This window comes from Impatiens glandulifera, chromosome 6, assembly GCF_907164915.1.
Source record: "Impatiens glandulifera chromosome 6, dImpGla2.1, whole genome shotgun sequence".
Taxonomy (NCBI): Eukaryota; Viridiplantae; Streptophyta; class Magnoliopsida; order Ericales; family Balsaminaceae; genus Impatiens; species Impatiens glandulifera.
In genome coordinates, this window is record NC_061867.1 from 13,762,154 (window position 1) to 13,780,648 (window position 18,495).

The window sequence follows — 18,495 nt, forward strand, 5'->3', positions numbered from 1 at the left end:
CCTGTATTTCCACGCGTCATTTGCGACACGTACTAAGCTACGGAGGGGAGCCTATTCCCTGGGACTTGCAAGATCAATTAAAAGTTTTGACATCTTCTTTCAAATCTTACAATTTGCGGCTCCTTATTGTTAAAATTATACAAAATTAATTGTTTCCTTAACGGTTTTAAATGTCGTTAATTTATTATATACGTGACATTTATAATAAATAAAAGATCAATGTCACAAATTTAAATACTGAATGTCAGCGACGACATATTCTCTGTAATTTGGTAGTTAAATTAGTGGTATTGATTTTTTATATTTTTATTTATTTATAAATGACACGTGTATAATAAGTTAATTGTGTTTAAAACTGTTTAAACAAAATATAATTTTGTATAATTTTAACGATAACTTGCCCCAAATTTTAAAGTTTAAAACAACTACTGAAATCTCAATTGTTCTGTAATAAGAACCAATCTGTCAATTCGGTAGTATATATTATTTTATTTTGATTAAACGACTTTACAGGTATAAGGGGGTGTTTTTGATTGGTGACCTTTTGGAAAAAAAGAGTCATGTTATGAGTTGACATTCTATAGAGAGAAAAAGTTGAACTGTATCTTATTCTTGATTCCCTAACATTAATATACTCTAAAATAAGGATAAATGGACATATTCAATAACTCTTTAAAATACAAGTTAGAATATCAAAAAACTAGAATTTAAATGACATAAGAAGAGTGGGGATTCCACTCTTTCATAAGAATGTTTAATATACCTTCAATAATTTATTCATTGTCAGCTACGGGGCATTAAAAACATGGGCATTGATGTCACTTTTTATTGATTTATTCTATTGTTTGATAGTTTGTAAGAAGTTGTTAGTTGTTTGATTCATTCTTTATTTATTTCATTTTCATATAATCAAATATTTTTTTAATTATTTATCAATTTTTTGAGACTTATTTATATATTTAATGACATAATTCATTTTTTAAAAAGAACGGTAAAAGTTTGAATAACTTGTTTTTCTTGTGTTTGCATACAGCCATTTATAGTTATTTAAATAATTTTATTTAATATACAGTTATGAAAAGTATTGTTATTTATTAAAAGTCTTAGAAGAGTATTAATATTTTTTTTTTAAATTGGTAGGACGCAAAAAGTGTCACCGTCTGAACATTACATTATGCGTTGACAAGATATTGATAGTTTCCATGTGGGGAATTGCTACAAGTTGTTCGCTAAGATGATTCCATATAATTTTTATTGAGAAAAATTTTGGGAGTCAAATATTCCATCCAAGATCTCGTTATTTGGATGAAGTGTTATTAATAGTGGAATCCTAACATATGATATGTGCATGAAAAAATATTGTATTATGGCTAGTCGTTGTTGTATGTGTCAAGAAAAAGTTGAATCGGTAACTAACTTACTTTTGCATTGTAGTGGCTGACTAGTATTTGAAGGTTTTTGTGGAATATTACTTGAATTCATTGGGTGATGTCCGAGTCTTTAGGTAGTTGCTGAGAAATTTGAATTGATGCGACTAATATGGTAGGCCTACATATTTAAATTATCATCTCAATTATTCTTTGGTGGACTATCTGGTTGGAAAAAAATTATCGAACTTTAAATGATCGTAGTCGTCCGATTCGTATCATTCATAATATTATTATTATTATGATGTTTTATAAGATTCGTTTAGAAAAGTCAGTATAATTGATTCATGTTATGAGTCTATATCCAATAGAGAGAAAAAGTTGAACTTAACTTATTCTCTATTTCTCACATTAATAAACTTTAAAATAAGGATAAATGGATCTTTTCAATAACAAATACAAGTTAGAATATCATAAAACTAGATTTTAAATGACATAAGAAGAGTGGGGATTCTTCTCTGTCATAAGAATTTTTAATATCTTCAATAATTTGGTTCATTGTCAGCTACGGGTCATTAAAAACATGGGCATTGATGTCACTTTTTATTGATTTGTTCTATTGTTTGAAATTTTGTAAGAAGTTATTGGTTGTTTGATTCATTCTTTATTTATTTCATTTTCATAGAATCAGTTTTTTTTTTAATTATTTATCAATTTTTTGAGACTTATTTATATATAATGACATAATTCATTTTTTAAAAAGAACTGTAAGAGTTTGATTAAATTATTTTTCTTGTGTTTTCATACAGACATTTAGAGTTATTTAAATAATTTTATTTAATATAAAGTTATGAAAAGTTGTGTTATAGATTAAAAGTCTTAAAAGAATATTAATATTTTAAAACAATTGATAGGATTCAAATAAGTTTCATCGTCTAAACAAAACATTATGCATTGGCAAGATATGGATAGTTTCAATGTGGGGTATTGTTACAAGTTTTTCGCTAAGATAATTCCATATAATTTTATTGAAAAAAACTTTGGGAGTTAAAGATTTCATCCAAGATCTCGTTATTTGAATAGATCATTATTCATGGTGGAATTTTACAGATGATATGTGTATGAAAAAAAGTTGTATTATGGCTAGTCGTATGTGTCAAAAAAAGTTGAATCAGCAACTCACTTATTTTTTCATTTTAGAAGGGTGACTAGTATTTGAAGTCTTTTGTAAAGTATTACTGAGATTTATTGGGTGATGCCATCCAATGCCTGAATCTTTAAGTAATTGTTGAGAAGTTTGAATTGATGTGGCTAATATGGCAGACCCTACATATTTGGGTTATCATCTCAATTATTCTTTGGTGGACTATCTGGTTGGAGTGAAATCACCTAACTTTCAATAACCGTAGGTCCGATACATATCATTCATAATATTATTATTATGATGCTTTTGAGATTAATTTAGTCAGTAGAGTCTTTCAGGGTAGTGGAAGTTAATCGTTTTTCTCAGAAAACTTACGAGCTTGATGACTTATTAAGTATTTTTTTAATGTCATGATTTTTCGTTATACTTAAACGATTTGTTTTTCATTTTTAATATAATGGACTATTTTTAAAAATAAATTAATGAAAAAATATTTATTTAAAAATATATAAAAATATTTTAATATTTAGTTAATAATTAATTGGTTTAATTAATAAAAAATAAATAATTAAATGTTTGAATTAATTAAATAATCAAATAAGTTATATTAAATAACTTTACCTAGTCAAAACTTGATAGTTAGGAATCTATGTAGAAAGAAACAAAAGTTTAAATAATTATTTTAATCACAACAAATTATAAAGCTTCCTCTCAGAGTTTATTTACTATGTCTAACTTAAAAAAAATTAACAATTATTCAAACTTTTTCAGCACAAATAGAATTTTGTATCCTTGACGCAAATATAATAATAATATTTGTATCCTTCCCAACATTATATTTTCTTGTAGTAAAAGATTAAAAAATGAGAATCTTCTAAACATAATACAACAAATATTACATCAGAAAATTATAAAATTATAAAGACGGTAAGGTAGAAAAACAATGTACATTTGAAAAAAAAAATAGTGTGTTTGAAGGTCTAGGCTTTCCGAAACAAATCTTAGATAATGTCATATTAGTAACGATATGAATTATACGTATCGGTCAAATGCAATTACTATAATTACGATAATTTATTTTTATCCAAATATTCTACCAAAATATAATAGGGATAGTATCTCAACGATTTAGACCCACCATATTTGTTGTATCAATTTCCAAACCTCTCAACTACTATTGAGAGACTTAGACACAGGGACGGACCCAGGATTTACGGTTGGGTGAACTTGAAAATTTTTTGGGATGTTTTAAAAAATAACGAAAAAATTCTGAATAAAGCGAATGTATAAAGATAATGTTGACCATTTTTTTAATAAATATATAAACATATATTAAAAATTAAAAAAGAATTAACAGGTATTGTCAAATTTAAACCGTAAAAAAAATTCAAAGTGAATTTCAGCTCACCTAATTCCTACATAAATCTATTCCAACCAATAAAGTACAATCCTATTCTAAAACTAAAGTCTTTTTCTTCTTACTTATTAATAAAATAACATAATATATATATTATATATATAATTTTATATATATATATATATATTTACTTTTTAATTTAGCACAATTTTAATTGTTCTTCAAAAGTTTTAGTATACATTAAACAAAGATTTAAAATCTTCCCAACTTATAGTTCAATGAACTCAATTATAACTTTAACTTAAACTTACGAAGTTCTTAATTAACAAAAATGTTATAAAATAGTCTTAACGATAACAAAAAAATATTGGCTGAACATTCAAAAATTTACTCATGTATGTATCTTTAATGGCAAGTTAATCCCTAGACCCTAGTCATATTTAATTCGTATATCAAATAACAAATTAATAAATGACTCAATCTTAAATAGAAGGATGGTTGTTTGGTGTTCACTTTCCCAAATTAACTTAGTTTGTTCATTTATTCCCAAACTAACTTAATTTACTATTCATACTCATTTTTTTTTATTTATTTATTCTTTTTATATTTAAAATTATTATATATAAACTAAATTATTTATATTTTAATAATACAACCATATTTTGATTATTTATATAAGGTTACTTTGGGAACTGTCTTTCTAATAATTTATATAATGCAACCTTCCTCTTCCTCCTTGTAGTTGCATTTGTGGGAGAGAAAATAGAAAATGGATTATATAGAACGATTAGAACCTCCAAGAACAGATGAGCAAGAACTTTATAAAGCTGCAACTTCAGATGACACTGTTTTGTTCCTAGAAATATTCAACAAAAATTGGAACAAAGATATACTCTACATGTGCAAGTTTGGTTATTTTGGTTATAGCATCCTCCATGTTGCGGCAAGTAATAAGAGTATCCATATTGTGGACATAATTCTCAAGGAAAGTCCAGGTCTTTTATACGCATTAGATTCAAGGAAATGGTCAGCCCTTCACCTAGCCTTGGTTAAAGGTGACACGATTATGTCGGAAGAATTGCTGTCACGTAACCCCTATGTGGCTCGGGTCAAGACTTCGCATGGCGATTCCATTCTACACATGTGCCTAAAGCACGGTCAGCTAGGTTCTTTGAGGCTACTCATGGATAAGATCAAGGATACCGAATTTGCGAATCTAACAGATGCCGAAGGCAACACCGTTCTACATCTAGGCGTAATGATTAGCAATTTTGAGGTTAGATTTTTTTTTTTTGGAAAAGCGAGGTTAGATTTATTGTATGAACTAATAGACCCTTTGCATATTTTAAATAATTTAGCAGTATATTTTATAAAATAAATGAAAAAAAGCACTTCAAGCTTGTTTTTGGATTAAAAATGTAAATTATTTTAGTTGTAATTGGTTAAATTATTAAATGTCTTATATTTAAAAAAAAATATTTTAATATTTTAATTAATAAAATAAATAATTTAATAGTTAAGATAATAATGATTTAGTAAAGAGATATTTAAAAAAAAAATAAGTAAAATCTCAATAAACTATAACTGGCCCTGGTTGTACAAATTCTGACCATGTTTATAAAAAACTAGTTATAATAAATTCCAAAGGCAAAGAAATATCTTATGATCAAGAAAATGTTTGATAGTCCCTTTTGTGAGATCGAACTCTGGTTGGCGAGTATCCTAGTTGTTATCAACATAAATCTTTCTTATTTTTAATTTCTTTATAACAGTGAGTTTACAGCATTTTGTGGTGCTATGACAGGTATATAAATATAAATTGTATGAGATATAAATAATATATAATAATATAAGTTTTATAAATTATTGTTGTTTGATTTAAATAATAAGAAATAGTATAAGTTGTATATATTTTATAACTTTGTGTTTATATTATAAAATGAATTTTAATTAATTAAAATTTAAAATTATTTTTATATAATAAATATTTAATTATTATTATTTTCTTCATTTATTTGTTATTATAAATTATTGTATTATTATGATTTAATATTATAATTATTATATTTAATAACTAATTAATGTAAATTAATTATAATATAAACGATAAATTATATATTTAATTTAAATATTATTAATAATTGTTATAAAATAAATATATAATATAATAAAAATATTATTTATAATCTAATTAAAATTTAGAAAATTATAATAATAATTAATAAATTATTATTATAAAAATAAAAATATATTTTTTAATTATAATATTGAACTATTTTCAAAATAAATATAATATTAATAAAAGGTATAATAAAAAATTAAAATTTAAGTGATATAATAAAAGGAGAATCTAGGGACTAGTTACAATATTATTCTGAAGTATAAATTATATAAGGTATATAAGTTTATATCAATAATAAAAATTTATGAACACCATATTAAAACACTATAGTTTATATTGTTATACCTTCTAGTATAGCAAAACAAACATGGTATAATTTTTAAAATCATAAACCCTAAACCCTAAACTATATATTATTTCAACTATATATAACAACTCAAACTAATATTAACTTCCTACTTTGTCTACCTAAATTTTCTAAGATTCAATATTATTAACATCTCCAATTATTCTCACGAACTGTTCTTTGGATTGATTAGTCTTCCCTCAGTCTATTTGAATTTTATTTGAAATGAAGTTTGATCTATTTGAATGTTTCTTACTTGTTTTTTTGAATGAATTCTCAGGCCGTGGATTATTTGTTTAAAATAAACAAAGTAAAAGTGAACGCCAAGAATACAATTGGGAACACGGCACTTGATATCGCACTAGAATGCACCGAAACCATAAGAGATGATAGGATACAAAATATTCTCAAGGAAAACGGAGCAACTAGAAGCAAGCATATGAATCAGGTGAAATGGCTAAGTGAGAAGAGGAATGTGCTCATAGTATTAGCCTCGATCATAGCAACAATGACGTTTCAAGCTGGGGTGAATCCGCCTGGTGGAACCTGGCAAGACAGCTCGGATATTCTACATCAAGCTGGAGAATCTGTGATGGCTTACTATTCGGGCGTGTACATACACTTCCTTTCGTTCAACACTCTTGCATTGATGGGTTCGTTGATCACGATATTACTATTACTTATGGGTCTTCCTTCGGGAAAGGGTATCGTAATGAAGCTTCCGGTGACAATTATGTGGCTTACCATTTTAGTAATGATCTTCACTTATAGTGCATCTATTACAATGACCACACCTATAGGACTAAGGGTGTCTCTTCTTGTGCATATTACTGCAGGAGGTTTAGGTTTGGGGTTTATAATTACTGCCTTTAGATGGAGGCATCGTGTCCAAGACTTGAAAGAGTTTATATGTAGGAAATTGGAACTTTTTGGTATAATAAAATTACCACACCCCAGACAAGATAGTCTAGGCATAATAGAATTACCACGTTGCCCCAACCAAAATCGTCAAGTTTAATTTGAAACATGAGGAGAAAAAACTCTCCCTTTTTCTTTTTTATTTCTTTCTATATTTGTTTATGTTTGTCTTTTGTACTATTACTTGTTTTTCAAAGTTTGTTTAATAAAATATAAAAGAAAAAAAAGTTAGTTAGATATATATCCTTGCAAAATTAGATCTTTTGGACTATCAATAGTTTGTATAGACATATGTACTATCATGGAAAAGTTTCCGACGAGCTGGCCTCTCCACGACCCTCAACTCTAGATTGTAGGATCTAGGTCCCAAGTCGGTGAGAGTTGGGTGATATATGATTGAACTTGTGGTTAAATACATATATTCAAAATCAAGAATTTATTTAAAATTATTATTAGTTAGTTGTATCACGTAAAATTTACTTAAACTTATTATTACATTCAAATAATATTAATATATTATTATTTATATGCACAATTAAGAATTTTTATACATAATTATTTTAAATATATATATATTATTATATATAAAATTAATAAAAAAATAATAATAAGGAAATAAGATTTTAAATATTATATTTATTAAACTAATTACATTAACTCATTTATTTAAATAAATAATAACTTTTTAATTTATAAATATTGTAAAATCACTTTTTACCGGTAAAATTGCATAAAATCATAAAATCGAAATTATTTATATTCATAAAATCGTAAAATCTTCCTATTAAAGATGAATATGGATTTGAGATTAATAAAAATAAAAATATATACGAGTAATAATAATGAAGATGTAAAGTATATATATATCCTTGGAGATGGAAAATTAGACTGCCGGCTTTTATCAATTTGCAAATCGGCTTTTATCAATTTGCAAATTCTTCCTCAATTAGTTAAAAAAATGAAATTGGCTCATATTATGACGATACTAGGTAGCATAGATATTATTATGGGAGAAGTTGATCGTTGAAATGATAATTAATACAATAGTAGCTATTAATTCTTTTTCTAAATTGGAATTCCCCACCATTCGCTAAAATTTGCCATTTTTTAATCCATGTGCCTCCGTGAACTTGTGGATTTTGATGCGTACAAGTATTTTTATATATATATATAAATATATTTTTATATATATATATAAATATAGATAGAAGAATAATGACAAAATATTTTGTGTATATTAAAATTGGACAATCATAATTCGTCTAGCGGTTTTCGATCCGAATTGTCCTGTTATGGGTGGTTTTTCCCCGATTTGACCAGTAGTTGACCGAAAATGGGGTGAGATGGTATTTATGTCTCCCACCTTAACTCCTCATTGATCTCACCTTAATTCTACCATGAACACTAATAAACACAGTTAAATATATAACATCATCAATATATTATTTATTTTTTATATTTGATAAGAGTTTAAAGTTTATTTTTTATAATAATATAAATTTTCAATATATTACATTTTATATAATATTAAAAATTCATTTATAAAATTTATTAAAGAATTTTTTCTTTTTATAAATTATGGTATAACGGTGCCCCGTGTGGATTCCTTGAAATCGAATGGAAAATGGATGGTAACAAAAAAAATCTCCGAAATAAAATGGGGCGGGGATGATAAACACATTCTTGTTCTGAACCGCTCCATTGTCATCCCTAACTCTAACTAATACTATTTTTTATAGGTCATATAATTAGGCCTAAATGTTCAAATATCAAACATTTATGATTTATTTTCATCGCATTGCGAGCCTAAGTTCAGGCTCCAGTCAAAACTCATATAGGTCACCATAACCCTAACAATCTCTATATTGCCACAAATCTAGTATGTCAAAAGAAAATTTGATCTTAAAAATATAGACAACAAACATAAGGGTCTCTACCTCTTCAAAAATACTCTTATGGGCTTAGTCAACAACCAATACCAACTAAGTTCGATCAATTCTCAAACTTAGTAATGGAGGGTGATTTCATCATCATATCAACATAATTATCAAAAGTATTAAGCTTGCTCACATTAATATCACCACGAGTAATAACATCACGTACAAAATGGTATCTTACATCAATGTGTTTAGTTCTTTCATGAAATAACTAATATTTCGTTAAAAAATAGTTTTTTACCATCAAAAAGACTATTGTCATTTGTAAATCCTTCATGAGCTTTTGAATAGGCCTTTCAACAAAATAGAATATTTACAAGCTTCTGAAATTGTCATTTATTTTGGATTAGTAATAGACAACACGGATGTACTATATATAGTAGATTTCCAACTAATCGTGCAACCGCCAATAAAAAACAAAACATGTGAGTGATCTTCTTATGTCAAGATCGCCAACATAATCAAAGTTGACATAACCGACAACTCCATATCTAGTTCTCTCAAACTATAGGTTAACATCCATTAAATCTCTAAATTAACGTAATATCCACTCAACTACTCTCTAATGTTCTTTACTTGGATATGACATATATCTATTAACTGCACTTACTAAATATGTCAAATTTGGTCGAGTACAAACCATTGCATACATTATTAACTCAACTACACTGGAATATGTTACTCGTGACATGTACTCGATATCCTCAATTCCTCATTACACTAAGGCGACATAACAAAAGAGAGTTTAAATTGAGTTGTTAACGGAGAACTCACATGACTAGCATTATTCATATTGAACCGAAAAAGGAATTTCTCAATATACCATTTTTACTTAGATATAATTTTATAGTTTCTCTATCTCTAGATATTTTCATTTCGAGTAATTTATTTGCATCTCATTAATCCTTCATATCAAACTCTCTTTCAAGTTGCTCAAACTTCAAATTATGCATCGCTAAGATGTCAAGTAATGCATGAATCAAAGTGTGCTTCCAACCGGAGAAAATACATCGGTATCAATCCCCAGAATTTGATAGTGACCTATCGTAACTAATCTGAATTTAAACCTTGTATCTTCAATTCTAGGTGTACCTTCTTTTCTTTTATACAACCACTTACAACGAAAGTCTTCTTTCTTACGAGTAATTTTACGAGGTTCCACGTACCATTCTTATAAAGAGATGTCATATCATCTTGTATGAAAAGCATTCATTTTAGAGTTGTCACAAATGACTACTTCAGAATATGAAGAAATTTATTCATATGAAATAATGTCTTCTGCAACACTCAATGAATGAATAACTAAATCAACTTCGTTAAGTCTTTGAGAAGGTCTAATATTATGTAGATGCCTATCACTAGCAATATTAAATATTATTGTAATTTAGTTTGTAATAATATTTTATCATAAATTTTCAGAACTAGTTGAAAAAAGATTATTTATTATTGTTATAATACAAAACTTATTTTTAATTGATTACGAATATTTTGAACAATATTTTAAAAACTATTAAACATAGTTTTAAAATACGCGGTCCGACCGACGGTCCAACCGCGAAACGGTTTACTAGCGGTTCGGGTTTTGTTTTTAAAATGGTTACCTTTCAAACCGGTCAGAATCTGGTCCGACCGAACGGTTCAACCAGAAAATCAAACCGGTTATTTCTTGTTGGAAAGGTTATATTATAAAGTTTTATTATTTATTTACAGATTCATACGAATCTCTTTCTTTCCTTATATAGAGAACTTTTCTCCTGTTCGAAAGAAGAAAGCTCTAATCATATTCTCTTTCTACGGCTTAATCATACAGAGATTATGATCAAGGATCTCTTCCTTAACTCACCTTATATCTTCGGCGATTCTTCAGATTTACTTCTATTTTTCAGATTTATGGTTGTTCTTCAGCTGGAACGGTAGGATTTTGGGTTCTTCAAACTTAGATTACAATTACAGAGAGAATAAGGGATCGTGAATCTGATTCGTTTGGGTTTAGAAGATAATAAGTGTGAATTTGATGTGTTTGAGTTTAGAAGAGAATAAGTGCTAATAATTTTAAATGATAGTTTCATCTCTTACTGGAAGCCATTACTAAATTTTGGTGAAGAAATATGATTGATTTGCAAGTAATCTTGATGAAGTCAATTACAAGTGTTTATTAGGGATTGTGCTGAAGATGAAAAATCTAATGAGTTAATAAACAAATTAAAGTTACAAATTATTTAGTTATAATGATATTGTTGTTTTTGATGGTAAGGAATTATAGATATTTTATGTGATTGCTATTTTGATTGTAGGGAATTATGAATATTTGTTATTTGGTTTAGGGAATTAGGAATATTTGTTATTTTGGTTTAGGGAATTATGAATATTTGGTATAATATTAATTTAATTAATAATTATTGAGTTTAATTAGTATTTATTTGATTATTTTTTATACTTTAACTCATTTATATATACAATTTATATATTAATTTATTTTAAATTATTTAAAAAAAAAAATTTTAAATCCAGTTGAACGGTCAAACCGAAGTATACCAAAAAAACCGGGTTAATGATCGAAACGGTTTCCAAAACTATGCTATTAAATATTATTGTAATTTAGTTTGAAATAATATTTTATCATATAATTGCAGAACTAGCTGAGAAAAAATATATATTTATATATTATGTGTTAAAATAGATAATGAAAATATATATATTATTGTTAAATAATTTATAAATATTGACGTCAATAAATTTTATTGATATTATTAGCATTATTCTTTGGTTTTTGTGTAACTAGATTAATTGCACCAATATATTTATATAAATTTAAAAAAAAATATATTTTATTTTTTAATTTTTAATAATATATTTTAAGTAAAAAAAATGTTTTTTTTGAAAATATAGTTGGAAGATTTGCAATATTTCGTTATTTTGTTGTAACGTGAATTACAGTTCTTAAAAACTTGCAATAAAATATTTTTCGTTAGATGTTGTAAATCAATTTTTTTTACTTTTTTTTTCTTCAAATGGTATAACAGATTTATATATATATATATATATATATATATATATATATATATATATATATATATATATATATATATATATATATATATATATATATATATATATATATATATATATATCAAGATTTTTGTTGGCTAATTTGATCATATTCAATTGTGGTAGAAAATACATAAAAATCAATTATTCGTTATATAATAAATAATACAATAAATAAAAGTACAACATAATTAATACAATAGTTAAATTGTTCACAAATAATAGAAATGAACGATAGATAATGATTAATAATCTGTGAGAAGAAGAGTACACCAATTCCGAGAATTGATACATTTATGTTATGTGTACGTGTATCAAGTGTTTTTTATTAATAATATTTTTTTAATGTAATATGTTTGTTTGTTTAAATGTATTATTGAACTATTTTGTTGTTTATAAATTATTGATATATAATTAATTTTATCTTAAATTTATTAAATGAATGAAAAAGATTTAGGTTAAATATGTAAAGTTGATAAATATATAGATAATATTAATAAGGTTAAAAAGTTAGTATAAGAACGGAATATTCTAAGAATATTCTTTTGAGTTTGGAAATGAGTTTTTGAGTTGGAGATAAATTATTGTTTAATGTGACGTTTACTTTATTTTAGGTTTGAAAATTAATTTGTGGGTTGGAGATGATCTAATATGCTTTCATTATGAACTTTGCGAAGATTTATTTTGAGATGTCTTTAAATTTGTTCAAGAATTTCATTACTCCCTTAAAGATTTATCGCATCCTTGTTTTCAAGCAAATTGAGACGTTGTCATGGAAATCTCTATCTTTTAATCAATTTGATTGGTCTTGTTAAAATTTGGCCCACAGTAAAATTGAAGGACTTGTTAATATATTAAATAGGCCTTTAAGGGCCAAAGTGAACACATAGGAAAATTTGTAGAGTTATATATTGTTAAAAATTAATATGTGTAACCTCCACCATGTTGATTAGAAAATACTAACAATTAATTTTATTATTATCATATCTTTTAATTTAAATCAATATGAGTGAAACCTTAAAATCCTTATATTGATTAACAAGATTTTTTAATTATTTTCTAGCCTATATATTAAGCGTTGTAATTCAATTCTAAAATATCAAAACAATAATAAAATATTATTCTCTCTCAAAATCTCTCTTAAAAATATTCTAACATTTGGTATCAAAGCTTCCAAGTTCTACCAATCCACAAAGTCTTCTACTAATCTATCCAATTCTCCAAGTTTCTTTCAATTCACCAAAATCTTCTACCAATCTATCCAAATTAATGGCATCAACAAATATTAACTATCGCATTCCAGAGTTTAATGGCGAATACTATGATTTCCGGTACGTAAAGATGAAGACTATATTTTGATCTCTTAATCATTGGGAAATTGTGGAGAATTGAGTGAGTGAGCTAGAAGAGGAAAATGACATCAATAAAGTCGACCTGAAGGAAGTAAAGTAGTCCCAACAAGCTGACGCAAACGGTCTTTCAATCCTCCAAAGAGTAGTCACTAAAACAATTTTTTCCAAAATCATGTGTGTCGATATAGCCAAAGAGGCATGGGAGATCTTGTAGTGTGACTTTTAAGGAGATGTGAAAGTCAGAGCAATTAATCTCCAATGACTACTCAGGAAATTTGATAATTCCAAAATGAAGGAGATAGAGGCCCTGATGGAGTTCTTGACCAAAATCTTTGATTTGGTCAGCCAAATGAAATCTCATGGTGAAGATATCACAAACCATAGTGCGAAAGATTCTCATATGCCTTCCTGAGAAATACGATCCATCGTAGCCGTCATTAAAGAAACAAAAGATTTGTCAACACTCACAGTCCAAGAAGTGATGTCGTTCTTAAAATCATTTGAGCAACGATTGTCTAGACACTCTGAAAAGCCAATAGAGAGTGCACTTCAGTCAAAACTCAATACTAGCAACAACGAATGAGAAAATAACTCGAGTTTAAACCAGTCAAAAGGTGAAAGATATTCAAGAAGACCAGATGGACGTAGCTCAAAAGGCAAGGGAGAATACAACACATCAAATTGCAATAAGCCAAACCACTCTAAGAAGGACTGTTGGTACAAAGGCCAGTCTAGAAGCAACAAATGTCATTGATTGGTAACCTCACCAAAGATTGTCAAAGTGGAAACACTCATCAAGTAAGTCTGGCTGAGGGAAATCAAATAGCACCGGAGACACATGGAACATTCTATGTGTGTCACATAGCTAGTGACAAAAAGAGAGGAGGATGGTTACTAGACAACGGGTGCAACAACCACATGACGCTGATCTCATAAATCTTTTTCAATCTTGACAAAAGCGTCAATGCCCCTATTTAGTTCGGGAATGGAGAGCAAACGAAATCAAAAGGGCTTGGAAGGATCGACATCAAAACGAATGAATGACCAAGTTATATTAATATTGTACTATGTGTGCCGAACTTGAGCCAAAATTTACTCAGCCTTGAACAATTGGTGGGAAATTGGTATAAGTTTTGCTTTGATAACAATGAGTGCATTATCTTTGATAGACAATATAAGTCAAAGATGTTCACCAAGATCAAAATGGCCAATCGAAATTTCACTCTCAACATCAATTATGCAAACCTAAAAGAAGGTTAAGTTGATGAAAATTCTTCGTTGAATTGAGAATAAAACAAAGTTGAGAAAAATGACGTTCTAATCAACACTAACAATGATGAACATATTTCATCAGTGCCAAAAACACCATATCCTAGCTTAAATCAACTCAATGAAGAAAGTCGTAACTCAACTAATCTGACTTCATCCCCGAGTTTAACTCCAAAGAGGTACAAATCAATAAACAATATATATGTTACAACTTACATGCAACTATTGTATAATTGAGCCTGGAAACTTTGACGAAGCAATCAAAGAAGAATCGTGGAGAAAAACAATGGATGACGAAATCTATGTGATCATGAAGAATCAGACATGGAATCTCGTTGACAAGCCACCCGACAAAAAAAATCATTTGTGACAAATGGATCTACAAAGACAAACATCGTTTTATCCGACACATGATAAAAGACAAATAATTTCAACTTGAGTTATGTCGATCTGAAGAACAGGTATCTGACATTCTCACAAAATCATTTGTGACAAATAGATCTACATAAAAAAATATTAACAATTAATTTTATTATTATCTTATCTTTTAATTTAAATCAATTAGGAAAATATTAAAATCTTCATATTAATTAGTAAGATTTTTCAGTTATTTTCTAGCACGTAATATATATTAAGACATTGTAATTCAATTCCAAAATATAAAAATAATAATAAAATATTATTTTCTCTCAAAATCTCTTATCAAAATATTCTAATAGACGAGGTATATATCTCTTGTATTTCTCAAGTCCCTTCTATAATACTCGGCCTCATTAATATTTCACTGGATGAAGTTGATCTTGATAGTAACATTGTTTGGGTCTAAGCATGTGCTAATATTTGAGAGTTTTATTATATTATAGTAAATAAAAACAGAACCCTAGAACCGTGTTATTAGTGTAAATAGAACCGTCTTGGATAGAAAATTGATAGGTGGAGGTGGAAGTTTTTTGTGTTATTTTTGCATGAAAAGTAAACCCATTTAGTGTTTCATCTACCATCATAATTTTCATTATTCTAAAAATCTTAGAAAAAAACTCTACAAATCTTGTTTATTCGTGACAATTAGTTGCAAACTACTTCCTATAGTCAGTTTCATTCTAATTATATATTAGAATCGAATGCTAGGAGGGTAAATTCTTATGTTGAATGTAAGTCGATAATTGTAGCCTCATTCAATTTTTTTTATCTGGAAGGAATTGATGATTTTATTTAGGGACGGGTATTATACTTGTCGGGTAGGTAATTAAGTCCTCATCCCTAAACTCAATTATCATTTTACTACACGATTCCGAACCTGACGAGTATCTTTATATCTCCATTCTTGATTCGTCGGGTACTCGACTCGACGGATACACATTATCCAATTAAATTTTTATAAAATTATATATTGGGCTTTGTTCGTTCACCGAAGAAAATAGAACACATATTAGAATCTTTCTTACATACTAATAAACATAACTTTATTAAATAATAAATAATTTTAAAATAAGTAGATCAAAATGTTAAAAATATAAATTAAAACATTATTTATCTTACCTGCATATTTATGTTGTAAATGTTGAAAAAGATAATAACTTTATTTTATAATTAAAGAAAAATATTATAATAAAGTTTGAAAAAAAATTAAAAAACGAAGATGAAGAAGATAAGAGAGAAATAACATTTTGTTATCTATATATATAATATATAATGATGCTTAATTTTGAAAGTGTCTGGATTGCCGGGTCAAGAGCTGTGGTTAATTTAATATATATGTGAGAGTAAATTGATATTTGGGTCGAATTGTGGGTTGACCCGCCCATAAACTTAAAACGGTTAAAAATAAAATTATAAATGTTATATGTATGTTTCAAACTTGCAACCTAACAAAATAAGTACAACTCTTTAACCAACTAAGCTAATAAGACTTTTTATTTTAAATTCAATATCAAATTTGATGAACGCAGAACATTCTTAACAATATATATGTGAGAGTAAATGGATACTTGGGTCGGATTGTGGGATGACCCGCCCATAAATTTAAAACGGTTAAAAATAAATTTAAAAATGTTATATGTATGTTTTAAACTTGCAACCTAACCAAATAAGTACAACTCTTAACCAACTATGTTAATAAGACTTTATATTTTAAATTCAATACCAAATTTGATGAACGCGGGAAAATCTTAAAAATATAAAGTTCAATTTTTTTAACTAACTAATTTATATATATATATAATAATGCTTAATTTTCAAAGTGTCTGAATTGCGTGGTCGATAGTTATGTTAATTTGGATATATATGTGAGAGTAAATGAATACTTGGATCGGAATATGGCTTAACCCGCCCATAAACTTAAAACGGTTAAAAATAAAATTAAAATAATATATATGTATGTTTTGAACTTGCAACCTAACAAAAACAAGTACAACTTTATTTTGTGAGAGTTATGATTAATCTAAGTCACGTATATATTCATCTGTTTTTATATCAATTCATTAAATATATAATCAATATTTATAAAATATTATAAATATGCTAAATAAATATAAAAATTTATATTTTTCTTTACTTAATTCTTAAATCGTAACTTATATCATAGAAATATATTAAATTTTAAAATTCTTAATCTAGAATTCCATAATATATTTTACTTTATTCTTAATTGTATAAATGTATTAATACATTAACAATTATTTCAGGAATAAATATTACTTAATTTTTTAACTAAATAAAATAATTATTATCATTATTTTAATTCTTTAATTAATAATAATTAGTCATAAAAAACAATTTAAATTCCTTAATTAATTATAATAATTAATTATTATTCTAAAATCTGAATTTCTTAATTAATTATTATTATAAAACTGAATTCCTTAATTCCTTATATAATTAGAATGATAATAAATTATTATTCTAAAATTCAATTTTCTTAATTAATTCCGTTAAAATTCTTTATAACTATTATAAATTCTTAAATTCATATATAATTTTGAATATATATCAAAAAATATATATATATATATATATAACCGAAATATATATAATATATTAATTAATATCTCCTTAATTATATAATTAATATCTAATTAATAATTAAGAGATATTAATTTGACCAATTTTTTAAAAAATGTTTCAACTTCTTTAACATAGATTTCTATCTATATATAATTAATTAATTTCATAATTAATAATTAATTAAATTCCTTAATTAATTATAATTACTGAATTTTATAAATATATATTGAAGACTAAATATTTATATTTATTTATTAATTATTATTTAAATAATTAATATAATAAATTCCATAATCTATATATATAATGATGCTTAATTTTTAAAGTGTTTGGATTGCTAGGTCGAGAGCTATGGTTAATTTGGATATATATGTGAGAGTAAATGGATACTTGAGTCGGTTTTTGGTTGACCCGCCTATAAACTTAAAACGGTTAAAAATAAAATTAAAAATTTTATAAGAATGTTTCGAACTTGCAACATAACAAAACAAGTACAATCCTTTAACCAACTAGACTAATAACACTTTATATTTTAAATTCAACACCAAATTAGATGAACGCGAGACATTTTAACAATATAAGTTCAATTTTTTAACTAACTAATATATATATATATATATAATGATGCTTAA

The 18,495-nt window shown here is 26.3% G+C and overlaps 1 protein-coding gene across 1 annotated transcript in view; it reads left to right on the forward strand.

Moving 5' to 3' along the window:
- Window positions 1-4,637: 4,637 nt before the first annotated feature.
- Window positions 4,638-18,495, forward strand: part of LOC124943213 (ankyrin repeat-containing protein ITN1-like) — a 24,371-nt gene continuing 10,513 nt past the window's right edge. The window contains exons 1-2 of the mRNA XM_047483759.1: window positions 4,638-5,144; window positions 6,617-7,268. Of these exons, the coding sequence (XP_047339715.1) occupies window positions 4,638-5,144; window positions 6,617-7,268 (1,159 nt within the window). The remainder of the gene's footprint in view (window positions 5,145-6,616; window positions 7,269-18,495) is intronic.